Genomic DNA, 26,888 nt, shown 5'->3' with positions numbered 1-26,888 from the left:
AAAGCCGCTCTTGCGGTTGGGAAGGGGCCGGATTGCGCAGGCGCAGCCGGGTAATCCTCTGCTTGTATGGAGCTCACCGGGGCAGAGGGGGCGATGAGCAGCAAAAAAGGTGAGGAGGTGGGGGCGGCGGGCGGGGCTGCCCAGGAAAGTAGGAGGGCGGGCGCGCGGGGGCTGCGGGGAATTGCTGGTGGCTGCACGGAGGAGGGGGCCGCAGCAGGTGCAGGAGAGGAGGTGGGGGGTTCCACTTGGGCGGACCGTCTGCTGCCACTTCATGCCGATCGCAGGCTTGCCCGCAAAACTTTTGCAGCGCGTGGGCATCTGCAGTCCCGGCGCGCCGATCGATCTCGCGCTACTCCCCTCTTCCACAGGCCCGGGGAGCAGCCGTGGCAAAAAGAAGAAACATAAGAAAGAAAAGGCGCCGCCCCCTCCGCCGGCAGAGAGCGGGATCCCCACGGGGTGAGTGTGGAGCGATACGAGAGGGGGGTGGGGTGGGGGTAGGGAACCGAGAGAGAGGTGGCTTGAATGCGGCCTCTGAGGTTACCCGGACGGGTGGGGGTGAGGGGGCAGCCTTCGGCGGAATGTGTGTAGGTGTGAACTCACCCTGCCTTTTGCAAGTTGTGGCTCTTAACGCAACGTGCTTTGCGCATCAGTTGCAGGTCATCCTGCATGTTATACTGACTTTTTACAGAACGGTTGCAGAAGAAGATGCCCAGGGCTGGTTCACAAGTGTAAATTGGTTGTTAGGTCCTGTTTATATATAGGAACTGGTCATCATTTCCCCACTGCCTTAAGCACAGCTGATGTAAAGCAGGGTTTTATGCAGATGAGAATTTTAGAAAAGTGTTGGTTCCCCCCCCCCCAAAATGTTTTTCACCATAAAATATATATCTCTTAATGTATATGTAAATAGAGACAACGCACATCAATGGATTCATGAAAGTAGCCCCAATACTAGATTATTAGGGCTGAAAAGATGAAACGGGTATAGATTTTGTTAAGTGGGTCTAAGTCTCTTACAACAATAACTGCTGTAACTTTTTTTTTGTATACTTTTGAGCTTTTCTACTCAGTATTGCTTCACTGGTGCATGAACTAGTCAGAAAGGATGCTTTTTAAGGTGATTCACAATTGTAGCAACACGCGGAGTCTGTAGGGTTCAAGTCTCAAATTGGCAATCTCAGTTCTCCTCTCCCAGAAGCCCTTTGGGTCTATACATCCCAACTCTGCCTCCTGCCTTGGTTTAGTGGCTTCATAATGACTACTGCCACAACCTAGCTTCTGTGGGGCACCTCTCCTGTCTTCTCCTAATCCTGGTATGTGAGAGAAATAGGGCTCCTACAATTTGTTTGTTTTCCTGGCAAATTAAAGGGGAGGGGTGGGGAGAAATAAACAAATTATGTATATCAGCTTCTGCTCTTATAGCATTGAGACACATAACTTGAGAAGTCAGCCTTTCCTTCTTTGTTGTGTAGGTAGGCCAATTTCACAAGTGATAAGCAAAATGAAACTTCATTAAAAATGAGGAAATGAAAAAAGTATATAAAAGTTTATTTAAAACTTGTTAAGTATTAGCATGCAAAGCATTCAGAAGAGGTAAAAATGTCATTCAAATCACATACAGCATTCTAATAGAACCTCAAATAGAAAGCCATAAAGGAAAATATAAAGACTTAAAAGTAGATTACAAAATGATGCTAATCTGAAAAACTGCTGTACAGAAATTTCAAGCAGCAGAAGACATGTGCAGAGCTAGTACAGAGAAAATAAATCCCAGACACAAAATGTTATGTTTAAATATATACACATGTATCAGAGCAAAAGAAATCCCTTTCTGCCTAGACTTGTTTACCTTTTCCCCAGAGATAAATGGATTTGTGAAGCAGCAGCCTTCTGCTTGCTTCCCAGGAGATTTTCTAGCTTGTAGATAAGGCTAGCTTTTAATCAGGGTTTAGGATGTGAAGATGATGCTACTTCCTTCCTTTACCTTATCCCTGTGTCTTACTTCTTGCTTGCCTCCGCTCTCCTGAGGAATTACTTGCAGTTTAAAAAGAGAAGTCTTTCATGTGGAGAGGGAAGAATTTTGGGGAGTCCTCTTATTGCTAGGTGCTAAAGCAAGCCCCTCTCCTTACAGAGAACCTGCTTGAGACGAGGGGATGTGTAACTGGGTTAGTCTATTTAGCAAAACCAGCAGTGTCTTGTGTCACCTTACAAATTAGGTGATGGAAATAGATACTTGGCCCACCAACCTTAATTTCAGTAATAAGTAGGTTAATCTTCAAGGTGCTGTTAGGACCCTTCCTTGCTTTTTCTGTGTGAATTGTACCATTTATGCCAACTCCAGTTCTGTACAGAATAATGAGAAGCTCTGCCACAACAGGTCCATGACAGCTAGGGTTGGGTTGTTTTTTTTCAATCGAAGAGCATTGTTCTTGGAATCCATACTTACCACCACCTCAGTGGCCCCAAGAGACATGGGGTTGGTTCCTTTCTCTTGCGTGTCCCATCCTCCCCACTCTAAATTCCATTTCCATCCTGGGTGGCAGCTGCTGGAAGCTGCTAGGTTATTTTTAATGCCTCGTCCATCTCTTGTCTCTGTGCACATTTGGGCTCTGACAGAGAGAGGAAGTTTCTGAGCTCACAAGGTATTAATGCCTCTTTTACTAATGGAGGGAGCATGTGGGACAGATAAAGTGCCAGCCACTAGCCAGATCTGCTTTGACAGAGACTGTCTCGAGGCTTCTCATTTGTGCCAGAATTGGCAGCTCCCTCATAGATCTAGAGGTTTTCCTCTGAGGAAAATTATCTTTTCCCTGGGGAAGACATCAGAGAAGGAGAAAGCTTCCTTTCCTTGGTCAGGAGCTGAAAATCCACAGGAGTAACTGAGTTATTCATTCTCTTGCTGCCAATTAATTCCCCTTTTGTGTTGGCTGCGGTGAATCTCTCCCCCACTTAAAGCTGTCAAGATGGGAAAAACAGCACAGATGGAAATAGAAGGCAATAGGTACGTACAGAGAAGTGGACAATTGGAATTATTTGATAGCCTTAACAGAGTAATGGCAACAAGATGATAGTGCTCACCCCACTCTTGGAGGGACTGAAATCTAAAGGAATTTGACGAATCGAGAGAAATAGGAAGAATATGAACAAATGAAATTACACTTTTGAAAGCTGTGATTCCATAATACAGTCTTCCCGGGCTTGTTAACCGTTTAAGCTTGGTATGGTGGTAGATATAGTCCAAGTACGGGAACAGTTGGCTGTAGTAATTTATGTGAGCAGTTGGCGGCTTTCAATTAGAAGTAGACAAGGAATGTTTCTCAGCTGTTTGTGAAAAAAATAACTTTGAAATTTGGAGTGCCTTCTGATGGCTCTTTTTTTTTTTGCCTATATCTGCCTTCTCCCCCTCAATTTCTTCATTATTAGGCCGCTTAGTCCCTCCTGCGCGGATGACCCTGCCTGCCCGCCTTCTGTGCCCCCCCTGCCTCTTCCTGCTGCAGTTGGAGGCGGGCTCTTGGGATCTGATGACGAGGAGCAAGAGGACCCCCGAGATTACTGCCGAGGTATCTAAGTAATGCAGGGAATGGCCTGGGGTTTCTTAAGTGAAGAGGAGTCTCTCTCCCTCCTTCCCTCCCTGTGTGTGTGTGTGTGTGTGTGTTGCTGGCAGCATCATTTTGAGTCCTGGATGCCGTTTACAGATAACTGTTTGGCTCTCCTTTGCTGGAACAAGATGCTAATTTAGAAGCTGTTTTTATCTGATCTGTTTGGGCTTTCACTTTTATGTCCCTGGGGAATAACAACAAATGAAATGTATGAGCATTTTTTTTAAAGCATAAGATGGAACCTGAAACTAATCAGGAATGCAATTTGTGTGACTATATGTAGTTGCCTCATATACTGAGATATGTCAGCTAGTATATTAACTGGCCTCTTCTTTGTTCTATATTAGGTGGATATTACCCAGTAAAGATTGGGGACCTCTTCAATGGGCGTTATCATGTAGTACGGAAACTTGGATGGGGGCACTTTTCGACGGTCTGGCTTTGTTGGGACATTCAGTAAGTACAGCAGTGAATGACACACTTATTTTTTTTTTCCTATATTAAATATACAAAGAATGTCCCTGAAAAAGAGAAATACATATTCATTTTAAAAGTGATCAGGTTGCCACGTATTGCCAAGCTAGATGGTAGTGTCTGGTGGGCTTGGTTAATACGAAAATGAGATTGGATCTTGTTTGGACTTAGATGGGAAACTGCTAAGAGTTATAGACTAGGCTGGACAGTTGAAAAAAACATCCCAGAAGAAAGGAATGGTTAAGTCCTATATTCCAAGGAATATAGGAATATATAGGAATATAGTCCAAGGAATATACACGGATATGTCCATGAAGTCTTTAGGAGCTCAGTTCAAGGAAACAAATTTATAAGGAGAGTTAAAAAGGAAGAGAACTAGAAGTACATAAATGTTTTTTATGTCCTATCTAAATCCAGAGTAAGAAACAGGAAAAGTGTATCATTCCTTTGAGATGTGAAGTAGCATCTTGTCACAGGGATAGATGTTTTTTTTTTTTTTGGGGGGGGTGTTTGTGTGCTTTTGAAACTTTTAAAAACAAGATTAAATATTAAAACTAATATAAAATAAGAAAAAGAAAGGAAAAGCAAACAGTCCAAAAAACTTGAAGAAAAATAGAAAAAAAGATAAAATATTTGAACTAGTGGCTTTTAATGTTCTTTACAGCAGTTATAAGTACAATTGTATAACTTCTCTTTTTAAAGTGGTATCATAATACTCTTCTTTCTACAATCTGCCCACCTAATCATCAAAACTGTAAATAACAAATAATTGTAAAAGTTCATTTTTCCCCATTTTAATGCAAAAGGTACAGTCCAGTTTCCAGTCACCAATAAATGTACATGGTGCCTTTTCTCTAATCAAATTAGTTCAGCCATCTCAGCAAAATCTGTCAATTTCACCAACCATTCCTCCATAGCAGATCTTTCCATCTCTGTATATAATAATCTTACCACAGTACTCATATATTGAAATAATCTTCATGGCTTTTGCCTGTTTATCATTATTTCTAAAAGGAAAAGTTCTGGTTTTAGCTGCACATTAATTTTTAATTTTATCTTTATCAAAATATATATTTGAATGATCTTTAAAGCTTTTGTACATATCTGCCAAGCATGATAAAATATCCCTCATATTTCCAACATACATTTGAAGTGCTTTTATACATTCTAGGTAATTTCTCTGGTGTCACACATCATTTTATTTTTAAAAAAATCTCTTTAAGATCATAACTAAATTTCAGCCCTTTTGACCATTAGTCCATTTGTATATTTTAACCAGAATTCTTAGCCCACTGTATTATACATTCTTCAACCGATTCTTCCTGTTTCAAATTTCAACAAAATTTGTACATTTTAGCAATTACATGTTCATTATCAGTGCATATTTGTACTTCAAATTGTTGCATACTTTGCTCCATACCATAAATCTTTTTATCCATTGTAAATCTTTTTGGTAACTGTAAATGGGGAAAACATTGACAACTATATCCTTCTGCTATTAATTTCTCACTGACTTAATTTTAAATTCCCATTGATGGTTTTCTAATAATTCCCAAATCCAATATATCAACCATTTGTCCTTGTCTGCCATTTCTCTTCTATGATAAGCTTCTTGAGTTAGGAGCCATAAGAGTGTTTTTGGCCACAATCAAATGTTTAATTCCATATTCTCAATATGGCATGTCTGAGTTTTAAAATCCACATTAACATTTTTGTACCATATATATTCATGCTGTTCAGATTGTGATCTTCTGACTCTAAAAGTATCATGTTTCTCAGCCACATCCATTCTTTCATCAAGATCAAACACAGCAAAATACAATTTCAAATCCAGTAAATGCAGTCCTCCTCTTCCCATAGCACCTTATATTTAACTTGTTTTTCCCTATTACCATGTACATTTATATATATATCATTTTGTCATTGTATAAATGCATCATCAGTTGCAAAACATTGTCTAAAACAAAGACAACATTCTTGGCAAAACATTACGAGAGATTCTTCTTAACTCTGACAATTCTAATTTCTCCCATCTTAAAATGACCTTAATTTCATCCTATGTCAAAATTATTTTGAAATAACATATAATTTGTCATAGTAATTCTGAAGTATTTTACTTTTTTCTCAGTTTTAAAACCAATTTTCTCCATCACTTTTATTAGCTCTTCTAATTTCATATTTTTATTTACATCTTTGTATTAATCTTAAAACTGGATTTATTAATTTTAAAACAGGCTAATATACCAGAGTCCTTTAATTTTCCCATTCATGTTTCTATTCCTTCAAGTACATCATCTAAAATTAACACCAAACCATCCACAAATATATATAACTCTCTTTTTAAATCTTAACTCCCATAATTCTCTCATCTTATATCTCTGCCTCAAGAACTAAAATGAAAAAAAGTGAAGACAGTGGACATCCTTGAGGGATAGATATAATTGGAAAATAGACATCAGAGTGTAATTACAGAATTGCTATCCTTGATTACTCACCAAAGAGCCAACACCTCCTGGTCTGAGGCAAAATTTTAAGAATACCAAATATGGAGAAATGGGCTATTTTTGATCACCTTCTGATTGAAATGCAAAAGGCTAGCTAAATTCAAAATATGTCCTGGAGGATACTGCAAAGGTAGCTCAAGTGCACTTAGTCAAAGAACCACTCTATTTTTGCCTAATTAAACAAATTGTTTCTGTGGTTTTAATCCTTGTACACTGCCCAGGATCACTTTGGGGATAGGGGCAACCTTATTATTGTTTTTTTTTTTTTTAAAAAAATAAAGTTTTATTTGGGTTTTCACACACAAAATACAAGTAAAACATCTTTTTTGAAAATAGCATGGTCCCGGGTTGAACTTCTTTATACAGACACAAAACTCAATTTCATGCTCCTTTTTGTATTCTATTCCATATCTTATACTATTTTACATTTTCTATATAGTTTTTCCCCTCTTTTAATTTTCTCAATTTTATTTTGATTATCTCATCTCAATTCAAATCATTATATTTATACTTTTGTCTGTTCTGTTTCAATTTCATATTATCTTTTCTCATCAAACAAATTTTCTCCTGTAGTTACTAATTGGAGTATGACACCTTTATATCTTTTAATTACATCCATTCAACTCTTATTTAAACTTCAATATATACCTTAAGTTTATGACCTTCAATATAATACATAATTTCCAATCGAATTCTGCTTGGTACATTCTTATAATACACACTATATTCTTTTAAAAAAAAGAAAGATTGTAAATATATGTAATTATAAACCCTCATTCCATTCCAGTTCAGTTCTATCATTAATAATCATTAAAACCATAACATCTTTAACACTTCTTTTCAATTAAATATCATACTTCCTTAAAAACACATATAATCTCCATAATTAATTTTTCCCTTATTTATCTTAACATATGTTTTATAAATCATTAAATATACCTTTTGTTACATTTATTTATTGACAAGCATTCCACTGAATTACGATAGCTATTTTATCAGACATTTTAATCATACATTGTTTCATATTTTCTAAAATTATTTCTGCTTCTAATATAACCATACTATCTTATGTACCTTTGCAGAATCCCTTTTTCCATTAAGTTTTCACCCATTATCTCTAAATAGAGCCTGTTTTTCTATATTTTGCTTCTGTCCTTTATAACTTCTTTTCCTTCCTTTCTTCCCTCTCATCTTCTCCCTCCCCTTTTTACCCCCTTGTCTCTCTAGTTCTAATTCTCTCCTCTGCATTTCCCTCTTCTGTTGCTTTCTGATTTTATACTTATTTTTCACTCTATTTTTTTTGGAGTTGTTTTTCCCAATCTTAAACTTTCCATTCTCTTTCTCCCCTTTCCTTCCCCCCCCCCCTCATCTAAGATTACTTGTTCATTAAAGATGGCTTCTTCTTTGTTGCAATCTTCTTGTTCTGCAGGCATTTCTTGTTGTTTCTCATAATTCCAAATCTCCATTTCCTCTCCCTTCTTGTGCATCTTCTTGGTACTTTTTAAGTTCCATTTTCAGTTCTTCTAAAACTGGAGCCATTTTAAAAAGTTTTAAACAACCACCCGATTGATTTTAGTCATTCAAAACAATAACCAAGAATCCAGAAATCATCAAGTAATCCAGATAGTCCTGCGTTATATCTTCTTATTTCTTTTTCAACTTTCTCTTCCTGGGGTTTTTGTTGCGATATTTCAGTTAGAATGTATCTTTTGGAAGTCTTGTTGAGATTTTGCTGTAAGTTCTTTTTTAATTCCAGGCAGTCTCCTCCCTTCCAGATCCCGCCCTTTTATTCTTCCTCTCTCCTTTCCTGTTTTCAAAAGCTTTTAATTATCCAGAAATCTTTATTATCCGTTTGACATTTTATTTTCAGCATTAAATGCCTATTGATGTCAAACTGGATTTTTTTTCAATTTCTTGCTTAAGTCTCTTAGCTGTCAGTATAGGAAAAGGAGAAAACCAAATCTTTTCCCTTTTCTCTCTCCTTCGCAGCTTAAAAATCTTCTTAGGGAACAATGTTATTGTTTTTTAACAGTTTCAATTCCAGGGTACCTTATTTGTTGCTTTTGCTGTTTGACCCGGTCAACCAAAACTTTCTCTTCTTATCTTCCTCCTGCACATTCTTTTCCGGTCGAGTTCTTTGTGGTGGCCATTTCTGACAACCGCTGCAACCGCCTTTGGGAAAGGGAGTAATGGCCAGCTGGGGAGGAGAGATGCAGCTCTCCTCAACCCTGCTGGCAGTCTCCCCCCTCTTCACCACCTCTATGGGGTGGCTTAGCCCCGAAACCAGCCGGCTCGGGGCGCTCCAGCGGTGAGCACAGATCGAAGCCTCGGAGAGATGAGGTTTCGGTCTGTCGCTGAAGAAGCTCAAACCCAGGCAACCTTATAATTGTTGAATGAATGAATCCCTAAGGCTTTGTGGAGATTCTCAGTCATCCAGGTCATAGTTGTGTCAAAGGTGCTTTTTTCTTCAAAAGGCAGCTTTTCAAGGGAGGAGGAGGAGGTAGTTAGAAGCAAAACATTTTCTTCTTCCTTCTCCTCAAGGAAAAAAACAATCCAGTTGCCTTTTGAAGAAAAAAAGCACTTTTGAGGTCCCTAAAGCTTTGTTTTGCTTCCTGTGAACTCCATTCTTTTAAAATGTATAACACCTTTGTTTTCTTAACAGCAGGTTTGAAGATAATGCTGAGACTTTCAAGTGGGAGATAATGTCTTGAAATGAAGGAAGCCAGGACTAACTAACGCTGTCCTTTTTCCTCCCATCACTCCAGGCGGAAGCGCTTTGTGGCTCTCAAAGTGGTGAAAAGTGCTGTACATTATACAGAAACGGCTGTGGATGAAATCAAGCTACTGAAATGTGTAAGTTTGATGCTTCTCTAACCGCTCCAATTCTGAGTGAACTATTATTCCTCATGAATAGTTAACATACTTAGGCCTTTTAAAACATGAACTAGTAAAGTCCAGGAATTGTTGGAAAACGTTATTTGGCTATTCTGACCTTCCCCAATGGTTCTTGATAGTTGTACATTTTGGAAGGAAAACATTCACTATTATACACATTCAAGAAATGAGTTGTGGCAATGAACATTATTTTCTGGGCCTATACTCTCATGAGCCTCAATTCAGACTATTAATTAGGATAATGCTTCTTTAAAACATTTGTTTTACAATATCCTGTATTTACTAAGTTTTGGGAGAAAATAGTGGACTATATAAACATGACCACAGCAAAAGCTAAATTTTAAAGGATAATATTCTCTTGAATTACGTAAAGACTGGAAAACATAATTCTCTCTCCTTACTGTTGCCAAAAGACCGATATTACAGCATTGGAAAGATAAATGTGGCTCCTTTTACTCAGTGGATTGAAGACCTGGTTACACTGGCCACCTATGAACAGATGGTCTATGAACGTAGACTTTGTAGGGATAAATATAATGAGATATGGAACTCACTTATACAAAATACAGTAAAAATGATAGTTATATAAGTTTATCCAAAATAAATATATACACACTTGAATAATATTTACAAAGTTAAGTGCATATAGAACTGTAACTGTTAACGTATAATGGTATACTTTGTTTCTTTTTTTTCTGTTTTACTTCTTTTAAAACTCTTTGAGAATGCATAGATTTTATTGTAATTTTCTTTATATTTTGTTCCTTTTCTATCATTAATAAAATATTGTTAATAATGATTATTAGTCATTAATACTCCCAATCTCCCTGCAGTATGTTATGTGAAAGTTTGCTTCCTCATTTTGCCTAATATAAAGAAATCCCTTCTATCACTGTTTTAAAAGAATTGTTTTTTTGCTGTTAGTGAGAATCATCCTTTGGGATTGGAGTTGGGCAATAATCAAGGATCAGATACTTTGATAATGTTGTTCATCCTCTTAGTACACTGAACTACATTGGATTTTTCTGAAGTCAGAAGTTGGTTGCTACCCCTCTCCTTTTGGATCATTTCATTACAACAACAAAAAGATAAGCAATAGAACACATAAAAAGTGATTAGAAATCATTCTCAATTTATGACCTCAGTAGTAGTAGGGACCAGAAAATTCTTCATCAAGTGTTGTGATTATGAACTGAGGCTTTATGTGGCCACATCTGATTTCTTATTTCTATGGTCATTAAGTGAATCCCTGGTGGTTAAGTTAGATGTCCCATGACCACAACTTGCAACCTTCCTTGCCAGCAACCTCATTGACTTTTCTTGTCAGAAGACCGCTAGGAAGGTTGCAAATGGCAATCATGTAACCATGGAATTCTGCAACTGATATAAATGCATGATGGTTTTCCAAGTACCTGAATCACAACCAGAGATGCTGTGATGGCAATAATTGTGAAGACCTTTGATGGAATGTGCACCTGGAGAAGCAGTGGGAGAGAGTTATGGCAATACAGAGCTTTACCAGAGATAGAGCCAGATTAAGAGAGTATACAATACTGAGCTGTATTGGGGTTGAGAGGACAGTGGTTTAGGTAGCCACATTGTAGAATCTCTCAGGATATAACTAGTGGTTAATGGGTCATAGCTTTAGTTCGGCAAGATTCTGACCATTAGATGTAAGTAAAATAAAGAATTGGATTGGATTTCACTGTGTTGCCTCTGGGCTTGGTCCTGATGGCACCAGTCGTAAATCACTTTTCTGAGTGCCTTTGTAACTTTGAACAAGTGCTAAACAAATGGTCGTAAATTGAAGGCTACCTGCACTACGACCCAAACGTATTTTTATCCCACAGGTTTATTTCAGTGCCAATCTACAAAACAGATTCTAAAACAACTAAGTAGCATTGAAATGGATTAATACCAGATGGGAGTCCATCATGTAACCAAAAGGTTAAAAAAACAAGTCTCCAATGTTTCCAAGAAACATTTTTTGGGAATATCAGGAATCACCTTTAAGGATATTTTTAGCTATTACTACAAATTCAGGCTGAGTCATCTAGGTTTGTTAGATGTGCCCCCTGGCAGGGAGAACCACGGAAACACTTGGATCTAGAAAAAAAAATTCTGGTTTACCTTTCTGTGTCAATGTAGCCACTTGGCCTTTGTTTCCCCAGAACTATACTTAAACTATCTTTATGGAGAGGGTTGTTCGGGCATAGAAGTTTCTAGTTGCTGATCCATATCTAGAATGCTTACCCATTTTTACCTGGTACCTCTCCCTTCTTCCAGGTGCGAGATTCGGATCCTAATGATCCAAAACGGGAGAATATTGTCCAACTGATTGATGATTTCAAGATCTCAGGGATCAATGGTGTCCGTATCCTTTCTTAAAAGGTCCACAAACTGCTTCTGCTCAAATAATAGATTCTGCTTTTTTCCTCCAAGGTGCTTGAGCTTTGGCTGTAAAACCAGTTTCTGTTACATTTTTGGTGAAAATGTCTGCAGGGAAAATAGAAATTGTTCCAAACTTGTTTTGTATATAGAAATCGGTATGCTGAGTGACGGCTAACCTTAGGGCGTTTTCTCACTAACATCCAAGATAGGATATATCTATCTACCTATCTACCTACCTACCTACCTATCTATCTATAGCTATATATCTGACAGAGCAATCAATTTTTTGGTCTACCTCCTATTCCCTAGAGTGAAATAACAAAGGACCGAGATTTTTAGCTGCATCAGATCTTTGTTGTAAGCATAAATGGCTGCAGCCCCTTTTAAACGGTAGGTGAATACAACAAATGTTGCTGGGCTATAGGAATTTTAGGTCCCTCTTGTAAAGCAATTGTCCTTTTGTTTAGTTAGCACATCCACGTTGTGTTTATTGGGGCAATCCAACTCCAAAGAAGTCGTGTTATTGCAGGGAAATATTTGGGGAAATATTTCTGGGTTGCTGTGCTTTGTGCTTTTCCATTCTATCACCAGCTTCCTGCTTGGCTTCTTAATAAACAAATGCACACCTACACATGTTTTCTTTATCTAATAACGACCAAGAAGACTCCCAATTGTCTGCAATAATTATTTGCTATGTGGATAAAAATAACTTTCTACTGATCCCGAATTCATCCACTCCTTATAATAAAATCAAAGCTAAAAAGGAACAAATGGCCAATAAGTTTCCCCCCAAAAGGCTGTTCTGCCAAATGTTACTTTTGAAAGAAGATCTCAGGTGAGATCTTCTTTTTGAGTCATCTCAAAAATTGCTTGGTTTTTGTGTTATTTATTTTATTTTATTTATTTTTGTCAATTGCTTACAATAGGTATAAGTAAAAACATAGTTATGAATACATGGATACATATAAGAAAAATAAAAATAAAAGAAACAATAGGACAGGGACAGTAGGCACGTTAGTGCGCTTATGCACGCCCCCTACAGACCTCTTAGGAAAGGGGTGAGGTCAATAGTAGACAGTCTAAGGTTAAAGGTTTTGGGGTTTGGCAAAGAAACCACAGAGTCAGGGAGAGTATTCCAGACATTGACCACTCTGTTGCTGAAGTCATATTTCCTGCAATCAAGTTTGGTGCGATTAACCTTGAGTTTGTATCTATTGTTTGCTCTTGTTATGGTTGAAGCTGAAGTATTCATTGACAGATAGGACATTGCAATATATAATTTTATCTACTATACTTAGATCAGACCGAAGGCAGTGTAGTTCTAGGTTTTCTAGGTCTAGACTTTCGAGTCTGGTGGCATAAGGTATTCTGCAATGAGTAGAGGAGTGGAGAACTCTTCTTGTGAAATATTTCTGGACTTTCTCAACTGTGTTAATATCAGATACATAATGTGGGTTCCAGACTGATGAGCTGTATTCGAGTATTGGTCTAGCAAATGTTTTGTATGCTCTAGTTATCAGTGTAATATTATCAGAGAAAAAGCTACATAAGATTAGGCTAACAACTCTTAATGCCTTTTTGGCTATGTAGTTACAGTGGGCTCTAGCACTTAGGTCATTAGAGATGAGTACTCCAAGATCCTTGACAGAGTTTGGATCATCAACAAGGTCTTGACTATTCAGCCTGTATTTTATTTTCTGATTTTTTTTTTGCCATTATGTCGGACAGAGCATTTATTTGTTGAGATTTGAAGTTGCCATTTGTTTGACCATTCTGATACATAGTCGAGGTCTTTTTGAAGGGTAGAAGTATTGTCTGGTGTTGAATAGCTTTACATAATCAGCGAAGAGAACGTGGTTGCTCTTGATAGGATCACAGAGGTCATTTATGTAGAGTAGGAAAAGAGTTGGTCCTAGAACACTGCCTTGGGGGACACGACTGTTGACAGGTACATAATTTGATAGGACGCTCCCAATTTTGACCATTTGTTGTCTGTTTGACAGGAATGCTTCTATCCAGTTATGCAGCTGTCCAGAGATACCATAAGATTTTAGTTTTAGGAGTAGTTTGTTGTGTACCACTGAATCAAAGATTTTACAGAGGTTTATGTAGATTGCGTCTATTGCTTTGCCCTGATTGAGTTGTGTTATCTAGGAGACCACAGCTGGATGCCTCCAAATTCTGTTTTACACCAGCTTTCTTCCTCTGTCTTTGTTCTATATCTGATTTTAAGTTATTTTATAAATTCTTTGTATGTACTGTAAGGAAAGGAGGGATCTATTTACTGGTGCTTTTTTAAACAACCAGATTTTTCATTCTGATGCCTGTTTTATCTCCTTGACTTGCATTTCACCAGATGTTTGTATGGTCCTTGAGGTTTTAGGACACCAGCTGTTAAAGTGGATTATCAAATCCAACTACCAAGGACTTCCCATACCTTGTGTCAAGAGCATCTTATGCCAGGTAAAGGTGGATTCCTTTGCAAACTTTTTTTGGGAGGTGTTAGTTTTTATAGTCAGGGTCATTCCTGACTGTTTTATTATGCCAAGCAGATGGACTTAATTTGAACACCTGTTTTTCTGGGACTTGAGTACAGGTAGTCCTCGACTTACAACAGTTCATTTAGTGACCATTCAAAATTACAATGGCACTGGGAAAAAAAGATTTATGACCGTTTTTCATACTTACAACCATTGCAGATCCCTGTGGTCACATGATCAGAATTTGGATGCTTGGCAACTGGTTTATACTGTATTTACTGTATGCCAGTTGCAGTATTCCAGGGTCATGCGACCAGTTTTTGCAATCTTCTGACCGGCAGAATCAATGGGGAAGCACCAGATTCATTTAACAACTGTGTTACTAACTTAACAATTGCAATGATTCCCTTAAGAATTGTGGCAAGAAAGGTCATAAAATGGGGCAAATGACAAATATCTCACTTAGAAACATAAATTTGGGGCTCAGTTGTGGATGTAAGTCAAAAACTACCTGCACTGCTATAGTTGTTAATAAGATCAAGACTTCAGGTCCTTGCAGCCTCTTGGCCTGAATCGCAAAGAGGCACAATTAACCTTGGCACAATTGCTTCCATTTTCAGGTGCTGCAGGGCCTTGATTACCTCCACACAAAGTGCAAAATAATCCATACAGACATCAAGCCAGAGAATATCCTGCTGTGTGTAGATGAGAGCTACGTACGACGGCTGGCAGCTGAAGCCACCCTCTGGCAGCAGACTGGGGGCCCTCCTCCCTCTGGTTCTGCAGGTAAGTAATCCCATCCTGTTTGTAAGCAAGAGGGTTGAATGCTGGTCTCCTTTCTCCCAAGAATGATGCGAAAGGGGCACGATAGAAGTTGAGTGTGTGTGTGGGGGGGGGAACAGAATTTTCCTCTAGCAAACGGAGACCTTCATTAGATTAATGCAAACCTAATTGAGGGAGCAACAGCAACGTTCTTAAATGCCAAAGTGTTCAACATTCATTGCATCCAAAAGTACTAGGCAGTGGCAATGAAAGGCACAAGCTTTGCTGGTCTGTGACTGTAATAAAAATGGATTGATTGATTGATTAAAAAAAAGACACAAGCCATAGGGACCATATTTATGTTCTAATGAATGGAACAGAAATGTTTTCAGAAGGGCAGGAACAGAAACCAAATCACTCCAAAGAGCCATGGTAGTGCAGTGGTTAGAATGCAGTACTGCAGGCTACTTCTGCTGACTGCCAGCTGCCTGCAGTTTGGCAGTTCGAATCTCACCAGGCTCAAGGTTGACTCAGCCTTCCATCCTTTCCGAGGTCAGTAAAATGAAGACCTATGTTGTTGGGGGCAATAGGCTGACTCTGTAGACCGCTTAGAGAGGGCTGTAAAAGCACTGTGAAGCGGTATATAACTCTAAATGCTAATGCTAATCCAGTGATAACTAGAAAACTGCAACTTCATCCCAAAGAATCCATGACGGAGCTTAAATGCACAGAGTAAAACAAAAAAGAAAATCTGTTTGATAAAAGTAAGCTTGGTAATGAAAGTGAGCAAGTTGAACTTTTTAAAGTGGATTCCCTAGATTGCCGTTGTTTTTTGTTTTTTTTAACATGCTTGCTCATTTCCTTGGCGAACCAAAAGCCCATTTAGCAGCTGTCAAAGAGAGTGATTTGGCCCTGGGGATTCCATGTAATGATCAGAAGGCTTCAATTCATTAGGAGAATGGGCTTCCTCATTAGCAAGTGGTAGGCTGGCTTAATCAACGTGGAGGAGGAAGAAGAAAAGTTAAGATTATCAGTCTTTCCTCCGTTCACGGATAGAGCAAAGCAGTTTTCCCTGCCACTGTCAGAATTCAAGGATACTTCTCATTCTAATTTGGTGTGTGTGTGTGTGTGGTCTGGGATAGTCAGTATAAGAGTGCCTTTCCCAACTGGATGCCTTCTAGGCATAATAGTAGTATTATGCATGGTCTTGTTATCCATCATCTTTCTGGGAACTCCTGGCAACATACAGGAGAGTCTCACCTCATTTTATCCCCTCTGCCACAAATGGGCAACATAGGATGGATAGAAAGGCAGCAAGTGACTGGCTTCTAGTTAACCAGCCAACCAAATGGTTGAGTGGCTGAATTAGAACTGGATTCTTGGTCCCAATCTGACCCTTAAAGCGGCCAAACTAGCTCTCTGCAGATTAAAGGTTTTGGTCCCAACACTTCTGGAAAATAGTCAGGTTAGTATAAGGCCTTAACAACTAAGATAGGGGCTGCTCCCTTTTGCCCGCTCCCCTCTGAGCCTCCATAACCATATTCGCAAAATTTAGCCATATGAGTGCTTTGGCTCATCCTTTATCAAATAATCTGAAAATGGGAATGCTGTGTTTGTTTGTTTTTAATGAAGTGCATACACTCTTTGCAGACTTCATTCCTGCTCCTTTCAGTGCTGTTCTGTGTCACTGCCATATCCCGGCAACATTCCTTTATTTTTTTTTAAGGTGAATTCCTTCCTACTCACAGAACAATTGTTTGGCTTTGGAAGTAGAGAAATTAATGGAGAGGTGTGGCTCCAAATTAAAGCATAGGCCGTGATAGCCTTGTACCCAAACAAACCTAAAATAAGACATTTCAATTCTACCTTTGGCTTCCCTTCCCAAATGCCACTTCAGCAAAACAATAGCTCTGCACCTTAGGCCTTCAGTTGAAATAGATGGCCATTTTTCTATTTATTTATTTTTTTGTACCCGGTTCTCTTTCAGTTCATCATTGGGAGTGATGAAACACTAGGTATGCGTCATGAAATCTTTTTCCAACAATCATTGGGAATCTTACTACCTTCCTCCCTCTCCAGCTCTGGCTTCAGAAATCACACCATAACTGTTATCCAAGTACCCCCTAAGCCTAAGGGCTAGGAACCTGGCCTATTTTTAGATTAAAAGCTAAGAACCATGGGCTAAGAAGCCCAGCAGGGGCGGGGGAAACTAGACACTGGATATGGCTCCTAGGGATCACGGTTACTGGACATACATACAGTTGAGATCTGGTAGCAAATCCAGGATTCTGTCATTGACCAGGCTCAAATTCCATTTAGAACTTTCAGACGGGAGTTCTGTATTCAAAATGGCCATAAGAATAGAACTGAGGGCTAAAGTGATGGGGGAACCAGATTCTGCCTCTCCCTGGTTTTATAACATTAATCCTAGCCTTAGGGCGGAATGATCCTAATGGTGTGGGAGACTCTGGCCTTCCACATCCTCATTCTCCTCATCCTCCTTTGCAGCATTACTGTACTGATTGATGTTTATTTGCTTTGGATTTCCTGGCTGATTCTGGGAATCATTTCTGTCTCTTTCTCTCTCCCCCTTTTCTCGCCTCACTCCACCTGTGCATCTCTCCCTCAGTCAGCTCTGCACCCCAGGAAAGCCTGGTAAGTCCCCCACCCCGTCCAGGGCTGTGATGGGGGGGAAGGAATGGCGTTTTAGAGTGCCTGCTTTGGATCTCCCTTGCTCTGTGAAACTCATGGACTGTTGACACCCACAATCTCCATTGCCCTTGTGTGGATGGCCCCTCCGTGTTTGGCAAGCTGCATCTATAATTTGTCAGTGTTACCATGGACACATTTTGCATATAGTGAGATGATGTTTGCAGTCTTTGTTAGCTCCAGGAGAGGTTGTATGCTTTAGCCAGTTTGGCAGTCAAAGGAAAGAAGGGGGGGGGGGAAATATACTAGGTTGGACCGTTGCCACCTAGGCTAGTTTTCTCTGGTTTGTGGCTGCAGTCTCGTAGCACAGAGACTCCTTATCAGCCATGTAACAGGATACACCTCCAGTTATTTCTCTCTATGTTCAAAGAGAGCTAAGAGCTCATCCCCTTAGGCCAGGGATATCCCAAGAAACATGAATCTAATTTGGATATAGAGCTCCTTCTCAGGACTCAACAACTTTGTGCTGTCGTTCCCATTCACTTCACAGTAAGGCTGTCTCATGCTGGAGAGCTTACTGGCTGATTTTTCCCCCATGAGTCAAATTCTGTATTTGGTCTGCCTCTGGCGACTAAACTTAATATCCATGGCTCAGTTGAGCCTTCTCCTTTTCTTGTTGTGTGACTGGTCTCTTGAAGCAGGAGAGAGAGAGAGAGAAAAGAATGGCTGTTAGAATCCTCAGTTTGTGCCTCTGAATATGTTTTTATCATTGTAGATGTGTCATTTCACCTGACTTACAAACTTTGTTGTAATTTTAATTTAATTGTTGTGGTTTTGATTGTGAGATGTTCTGATAAGGATCAGAAATAGCAAAGGGGAAGTGAAAGAGTTTTCAGTGGGAAGCACAGGGACCAGAAGAGAGTTGGTGTCCCTTTGTGAAGTATCCAAGGCTTTCTCCATGAATACTTCTCATCACTTTGGGCAACTTGTGAACCTCCAGGTGTTGAACTACAGCTTTCCCACTATTGAATGCGCTGGCTTGGACTGTTGGAAGTTGCTGTTCAATAATATCTGGTGTGCTTACCCAGAGTTGGGCATTTCTGGATTGGACAGAGAGCAAGGACCTCATTAAGTATTGTTTGTTTTCTTCCACTTTAAATCTGGCTCTTAGTTTGTTGCCAGGTTATTATATGCACTGAATGATTTTGCTTCTTAAGGTTGTGTGTAAAAAAATGATGGCTGTCCCTTAAAAAGGGGCACCATGACACAATCAACAAGTTCACGAGCATTGCCTCACCCTTCTCTGTGATAAGTTATTGCATTGGTTCAAATGCATTAATTATCATTATGGATAGTAAAGATTTCTTAATCAGGACCAGAAGGTGGTTCACACATCTGACTAAGAATTAGTTAATAAAAATTATTAATACCCGAGGCTAAGGTAATTCAATATGTGCATAATCAGAGAAAAATTAACAGTCTTGTTCCTGCTCCCTTATGGTAAAGAAACCGACAGCTTTGTATCTAAACTAGCCCAAGGTGCTGGATTCTGTAACATGTGCACGGCACTTGTGTTCTTTATTGAGATGCCAATAATACACCAGGGGTGTTATGTTTTTGTAAATGTCCCTTTATCTTTCCCCATATTTTTCTTTATATGCCTGTTTCTTTACAAGTTTCTCAAGCAGAATAGCTGATCTATTGCAACTTGGGACCTGCAAACATTGGTGCAGGCCTCAGAGGGAAGGGAAGCATCACTTGGTCCTGCTTTACATCCAAGAGACCCACAGTTTCTTCTCTAAATTCTGTGGTTGAAGAGGATCAGTTGGCATGCTCGAAGAAAGAAAGCGAACTCCTCCTCACCTCTTTCTGACTGCGCCCTGTGGATAAAAAGCCTAAGCTGAGGGATTCCTGGATTTAATAGCAGTGTTTGTGTGGATTAAATTGTATCGCTTGAAAAGAGAGGGGAAAGCCCCTTTTGGGTAAGGATAGATAAGAGGAGGAATCCTGGACATTATGCATTGGAAGAAGTCCACGTAGATTGCTTATTTGAATGGTAGAAATGTGTTTGTTTATTTATTCATTAAACTTGTTTGCCATCCGACTCTTCTTAACTGATGAGGTGTTGATTGAATATTAGGCCTGAAGAAGCAGTGAGAGCAGTGCCCAAAATATACATGGCTGTGCACAAGCCCAGATAGGTGGTTGTTATTTTGGGTCTGTTAACAAAAAATTAGAAGCTGTGTACCATGATGTCCTAGGACCCTGTTTCTTAAGAACTAGGTGCCTTGTAAATGAGGTGCTATCACATTTAGACAGCACTATTGAAGGGCATACTGGTTCGGAGTTACAATTGTAGTCTGGCACAACTGGTATGTGCCAAAGAGAAAAGGCTAGGCTGGAAGCCTGCTTTGTGTATTTTCCACACTTTAAACATACATATACACATATATGTAGAACTCCCAACAGCCAAGGAGGTAATGGTATCCGTAAAGATATGGGATAATTGGTTTGATTTTAGGTTTGACCGTTGTGATCTCTTAACCATGACCTATGCTTTTGTATCTGTGGTATAGGCACAACTCCGGAGTTGATTTTCTACCGTGCCTTGATTTTGAAATACAACCTGTTTTGAGTTTGCTGGTGAAAACCACTATGATTCATTTGTTCTCTGAATAGGATCCAAAGGGTATACCAGAAGTGGGAAATAGAATATCCCTCTTCTGATGCCTGGAAGGAAGGCCAAGTTCCTTGTTTTCCCTGGTTAAGGTTAGGCTGCTTTATATTGGATTCTGTTAAATAAATTCCAATTTCAGAAAAGAAATAAACTACTCATAGAAAACAAGCATACCAGGAAAAGGCTGTGGTCTTCTCCTTTCCCTATTAGTTCTTTGAATCTTTGGATGGGTTGTTGGTTTTTTTGCATGGAATAGGATTAGGTCATTTGAACTGGTCCTTCTGCCTTAAATGGAACTGCAGAAACTCAATATCTGATCTGCCATGTGTTGATCATGTCTGTGTGAAGCCTGCTGTAAAACCCTTGGTTTACCTGCAGAATATCCAAGAAGCATTTATTTTATGTGTTAATGTAGATACATAGTTTTATGACTTACAGTAACTTAGAGAGTTACCTGATGGTGAGATACCAATAAATGTTATAAATAAATAAAGCCATCCACAGGTTCCTTTTGTCTGAAACTTGGAGACAGGACCCTTGCCAGAAATGGGCACACCCTGTAACTTTCTGTTGAGCTAATTCCCCGTTAGGAGAATGAGTGCACACAGGGAGATGTAGTGAGAGTGGTGAGGAATAACACACAACCAGCACACAGATACACTGTATAGTAAAATGTAGGTTTTTACTTCCAGTAAACGGTTAAGCAAAGTCTAACAAGCAGTCCAAGTCATACACGGTTAAAGCAGTCAGTATTCAGTCCAGGGATAATCCAAATATCAAAGTCCAGTATAATAAACAGTCTAGTAATAGACTCACATCAATCCAAGAATAACGATGATCAGCAACAGTCAATGGGGAAATGCAGGAACCAAAAACAGCGAACATCAACCAACTAGCAACACTCTCAACAACAGGACAGAACTAACAACCCAGGTTTCTGGTTCCATCTTATGGCCATGTGAGGAACCACACCGAATTACAATTTTAGCATTCCCTTAAAGAGACAGTATTAAAATGTCTATCCTGGTTTATATATTTCCAACCCAACTGTTAGGTGACTTACATTCCTAACACTTTCCAAATGTTTTTTTGGACTGCAGGCTCCATAATTCCTCAAGCCTGCAGATGCTGGCTAAGGAAGCAATTGGCCACATTTGGGCTTGCTCACTTCCTAGCAGACCAAAATAAGCATTATTAACACCCCATTTTCTACTTGTTTTGCTCTAGGCTGGAGAGCAACAACTAGCTAACCTCAGCAGTCCCCCAAAAAAGCCCCCAGCAGCATTGCACCTGATGAGTATTTGGAGGGAGGAACCGCCAGGAAATACTAATGCTGCAGACATGAGGGGAGGGGAGTTCTGGAAAGCAGCTCGAGCAAATTATCTCTGTACTGCTTCCAAGAAAAACTACATAGATGTTTCCATGAAGTCACCAAGATTGGCTTTGCTTTCTGCTGTCGGGGTAGCCGTTTATAAAAGTCTTGCTTATACAGTACGTTTGCACTACCCCATGTAACAAAGTCATGCTAGTGAGTCATGCTTCAGGTTGCTACTACTCCTCCCTTGCTTTCGTTAGATGCACCTGTTTGTTGTTCTTGTGTATAGGTTTCCATTTAGATAAATAAACTGACTTTGCTGAAATATTATGGGCTCAGTAAAGACTACATTGGTGGAATGTGAGCACTTTGAAAGTAAAGAGACAAGTTAATAATTGTTTGCTTTTTTCTCCCTGAAGAAAAGGGACATGGTGGCTCAGAGGCTAAGACACTGAGCTTGTCGATCAGAAAGGTCGGCAGTTCGACGGTTCGAATCCCTAGCACCGTGTAACGGAGTGATTTCCCGTTACTTGTCTCAGCTTCCGCCAACCTAGCAGTTCGAAAGCAGGTAAAAATGCAAGTAGAAAAATAGGCACCACTTTGGTGGGAAGGTAACAGTGTTCCATGCACCTTTGGCATTTAGTCATGCCAGCTACATGACCACGGAGACGTCTTCAGGCAGCGCTGGCTCTTTGGCTTTGTAACGGAGATGAGCACTGCCACCTTGAGCCACAAACTATTAGCATGTATGTGCGAGGGAAACCCTTTACCCTGAAGAAATCAGCAGGTGTTAATTTCCACAGCCAAAAAGTCTAGATACAACCCACTGGATTTGCCAAGATTAAGAAATATATGTTGCATGGCTCAGCACATGCCGGGCAGAGACACATTGTTTTCTCTTTCAGAAGAGAAGTGTAAATACAGACATCCATCAGAGATGCAGTACTGTATATAATTTCACTTTCCTTAGAGCTGACTTTTTACTGCTAGATTCAGACTAGGCCAGACAGCCACATTTCAGCTTAACATATTATACAGAGCCTAAAAATAGGATAATGAAGTAAACCACAGTCCAGTTAATCACATATTATGCAAAGGAGTAATAAAAAAGAATGAAGAAAGGCCAAAATGACCAACGGGAACAGTTTTGGAGAAACCTGACCTAACCATCTTTATTGCAGTGTGGCCAATTTATGGGATACATGTAGCCCTGGTTTCTCCCTCCCCTTCCCCCCACCTTTTTTCCCCATCAGAAGCCCTAAGATTGCGCTGAGACAATGGAACCACAATGTTAGGCTTTTACAACAATTTTTGGAGCGAAGTAGAGTCGGCATATTAAGGAAAGTAAGTAGAAAATCCCACCACTGACCCATCAGGTGAAGTGCTTAATATTAGATCCCACCCACTCTGGCCTCAGCACTCCATCATTCCAAAGTCTAATTCTTGGCCCTAAAGGAGAGTTATCCACAATTTTCCAGAAAATTTGGGAATGTTACTTAGTTCTCTATAGTGATGAATGATTCGGCTTTTGGATCTGCTTAGTTAATCCTTCTGTGTTCTACTTCTTGCCATGGTTCAGTAGTGGAGGCCTGGTCTCTTAAACTAAAGCCATCTTGTGAATTCTGGCTTCTGATCACTGCTTTGGATCAGGCCAAGCACTGGCCAGACCTCTTTCCTCCCCCTAGTGGCAATTCTGGGCTATACTTGGTCTCTGGGTTGCTTTTAGCTTAAATTCGTAGCTAGTTTTTAACCACATAGCTAAAGTGGGTGGTCACCAACTTTGTATAGCGAGCTGTCTGTATGAGAGCGTGTCTGGACAACTAAAGCCTCATCAAGCTGAATTCCATGATTATAAGGTTGGGAACACTGTGATTTCTTGCATGGGAGATGTATAGTTGAAAATTCCCTGGTGGGTCATCTTTGAGCTCTCCTGCAATTTGTCCTTTCTAGTTGCAGCAACATTTGTGGCACAGTGTACAACCTTGGAACATGTTTCAGTGAAGCTAGAAAAATGAAACGCTCCCTTTTATGTTTCCCTTTAACCACATCTCTTCTGTAAAGCCAGAGGTGGGTAAACTTGCAAGATCCTTATTTTATTTTTTTAACTAGAAACCCAAATCCTCTAACCAGAACCAAGGCTGAAATGGTGGCTCAGGACCAAGAGTCAGTATATTTTTGGAATTAAGGAACATGATTAGTTAGCCAAGGAATTTGTTTTCAATACCAGAGCTGAGTTCACATTCCTGTGACCCAGAAATTCATTCCCACTTGTTCTGACCAAGCTTTTTTCTATCTCAGTAATCCAAAGGGTTTCACCAGGCTCAAGGTTGACTCAGCATTCCAGCCTTCCAAGGTGGGTAAAATGAGGACACAGATTGTTGGGGGCAATAGGCGGACTCTGTAAACTGCTTAGAGAGGGCTGTAAAGCACTGTGAAGCGGTATATAAGTCTTAAGTGCTATTGCTTCACCTATAAAGGCTGTGCCAATCAGAAGTCTTCAATATTCTCACACAGTTATGGGTGTCTCAGAAAGATATTTACAGGTTCAGCAATTGCTCCAAAGGAAACAACAAAGATAAATGTGTTGCTTTGCATCTAGCTGGGGAGCAGGTGATTCCCATTGTCAGGAACATCCTTCTCAATCTAGGCTCCTGGGATTTTTCCTCTTTTTCTGAATTGAAGGTATATAGTCATTATCTGTTGCTTTCCAGTGGCTGTTGGGAATCGCTTGGGTATGTTGTTGTTTCATTGGTTTACTTTTTTCCTTACCATAAAAAACAGACATGGTGAGTGTAGATCCAATGGTTGTGAGGACAGGGACTAAACTAGAAAGGAGAAGGCTTTTGGTTCTCTGTATTGAGAAACAAAGAGATTGTGGTGAGTTCTCTTTGCGTGGTGGTACCGAGGCTGGGAGAGAAAAGGGTTCCATGCAAAGGGGAGGTTTGTGAGGAAAAATTACAAAATAAAGATTTCTTTGCAAAAAAAAACAATTTTATCTCTGTTTTTGTTTGCTTTCTAATTCCTACTTCCTGTCCTACCTTAAACTTTTATTTAATTTTATTGGTTTATTTAGCTGAGGCTCTATAATTGATGATAGTGTATCTTAACAGTTTTCAGTTCTGGATCATAAGAGTTTTTTATTCTGTTATCTTTCCTGCTCTGGTTTCTCTTCCTTTTATTGAGCCGGCACTATATTGTATTTTATTTTTATCTTTAATTTTTCCTTGTACAAATCTGGCCCTTGTATCCTTGGGCCTTTAAGATAACAGTGCCTGAACTTTCCTAGACCATGCAGCTCTCACAGTTACCTATGTGCCCTTCTGAAGATAAGTGGATACTTGGTGGAAGGTTGAACCTGCTTGATCTACGCTGCCCTTGAAAGCTATAACTATTGTTCAGGGGCTTCAAACAAACCCTGGTGCCAGGGCCATGCATTTAAAAAATAAGGAGGGGTACCTAAGGCCAAACCAAGACTGATCTAAAAGAAAGTGTAAATTATTTGTTGATTTTGCACCTTCCAGATTCAGAAGATTAGCATTGCTGGAAACAAACTTGGCTGGAAGGAAGGGTCTGGTGTTTCTTAGAAATAAAACCAGTTTGTTTATCTCCTTTCTGCCAGATTGCAAATTATGTCGGAATCTTATAAAAATCCACTCTAGCAAGTAGTACATTCTGCTAATTTATGGCAAGGGAAGTTCAGGTGTGCCTCACCTTCTACTTCCGTACACCTGGATACATTTTTGCTTAGCAAAGGGCCAGTAATGGTGCTTAGCCTGTCTTCCACATGCACATGTATCAAACTCGATCATGTCACGTGATCTATTGTGACTTTTTTTTTTTGCCTTTGCAGAGCTAGGGAGGGCGTGGCCTGAGCCTGACCCATCCAGCCTATGAGCCGCCAGTTTGACAGGCCTGGTTTAGAGTGAAACAATGTGCAAAAATCTGTCCAGATTTTTTGACTTGAGTGTAGATCAAGTTACGTGCAACTTCATTTGCACTTAGCCAAACTTGGGTGTTGGGGAGGGATACTAATATATGGGGCCAGGTCAGAAAGTGAATTTGACTGAAGTGTTTTCCCTATATTTAATATATTTCCTCCTCCTATCCTATTAAAAGTTGTATGGATTTGATGGGCTCTGGTTATATGTGATCCTGGAGTGACACAGACTTCCTTTTAGGGACCCAGATATAAGTCCCCGCTATGAATGCTCCTTGCCGCTGTCTCTGTTGCTCCTTTGTATTAGAGCTGGGCAATGAAGTCTTCTCTTGCACTTTGCCAGAAACCCAGAGGGCCATCCATTGTTTCCTTATGCCATAGCTTTCCTTTCCTTTTCCACCTTCAGCAACTGATGGCAGTATTCCCTCCTGCCTATGTAAATGCGAGATTGCCCTCTTTGTCACCTCTTCTGTTTTATTATTATTTTCATTCCCATTTGTGAGCTCTTCGTGCCTTGTGCTTCCCAGAGTTCACATCTCTGTGCCAAGTATATCCTTGTTTCTGTCTGTCAGGTTTTTTTTTTTGTCTTGTTGCTGTGACTCACTTTTTTTTTGTGGTCTGGGCAAGGGATGGGCCCGTTTGACATTGTGGAACAGCAGCTTTTTGCTTTGCATAGTTGCCTCTAGACCAGGGGTGGGCAAACTTTTTGGCTCGGGGGCCTCATTGACTTTTAAAATTTGACAGACGGGCCACCACCTGGTGTCAAAATGCCTGTCATTACAAGTCAAAATCAAATGAATGCAATCATTCAATCATTCACATCAAACCTTAATTCTGTACCAATCTTCGGCGGGCCGGATTAAAAAGACCAACGGGCCGGATGTGGCCCGCGGGCCGTAGTTTGCCCACCCCTGCTCTAGACCCTTTGTTGAATCAGAAAGGGCACTAGAGCTCATTGTGAGAATGTGCACCGCTTTGTTGCCGTTGTTAAATATATTGTTGCTGGTTCCTGTAGTTGAGCCACCTTTAGACTCGGCTAGTTTCAGTAGGCCCAACACATGCACGGCTTCCCTTCTTTTCACTCTGAACTCTCTTTGCTTTGTTGCTTCACACCAGCCTCTCTCCCTCCTGGCAGGATGTCTGCAATTTAGGCTTGAGAACACTATGCGGTAGTTAAGTCCATCTTCTTCAGGCTGTCCCATTTC

General features: G+C 39.9%; 1 protein-coding gene across 4 annotated transcripts in view; it reads left to right on the top strand.

Annotated features, from left to right (window-relative positions):
* The window catches only part of SRPK3 (SRSF protein kinase 3), a 39,510-nt gene continuing 12,622 nt past the window's right edge, over positions 1–26,888 (top strand). Inside the window, exons 1-9 of one of the 4 annotated variants that reach the window (XM_026676229.2) lie at positions 1–109; positions 369–456; positions 3,424–3,560; positions 3,947–4,055; positions 9,343–9,430; positions 11,759–11,846; positions 14,220–14,326; positions 14,964–15,129; positions 17,735–17,760. In XM_026676229.2, the coding sequence (XP_026532014.2) occupies positions 67–109; positions 369–456; positions 3,424–3,560; positions 3,947–4,055; positions 9,343–9,430; positions 11,759–11,846; positions 14,220–14,326; positions 14,964–15,129; positions 17,735–17,760 (852 nt within the window). In that variant the 5' untranslated portion in view covers positions 1–66. The other 3 variants (XM_026676227.2, XM_087956835.1, XM_087956834.1) reach the window with 3 other exon arrangements.

The sequence above is a fragment of the Notechis scutatus genome, chromosome 2, assembly GCF_049901735.1.
Source record: "Notechis scutatus isolate UNSWTSFEM ecotype Mainland chromosome 2, rNotScu1.2, whole genome shotgun sequence".
NCBI lineage: Eukaryota > Metazoa > Chordata > Lepidosauria > Squamata > Elapidae > Notechis > Notechis scutatus.
This window is presented reverse-complemented; position numbering and strand designations above follow the sequence as displayed.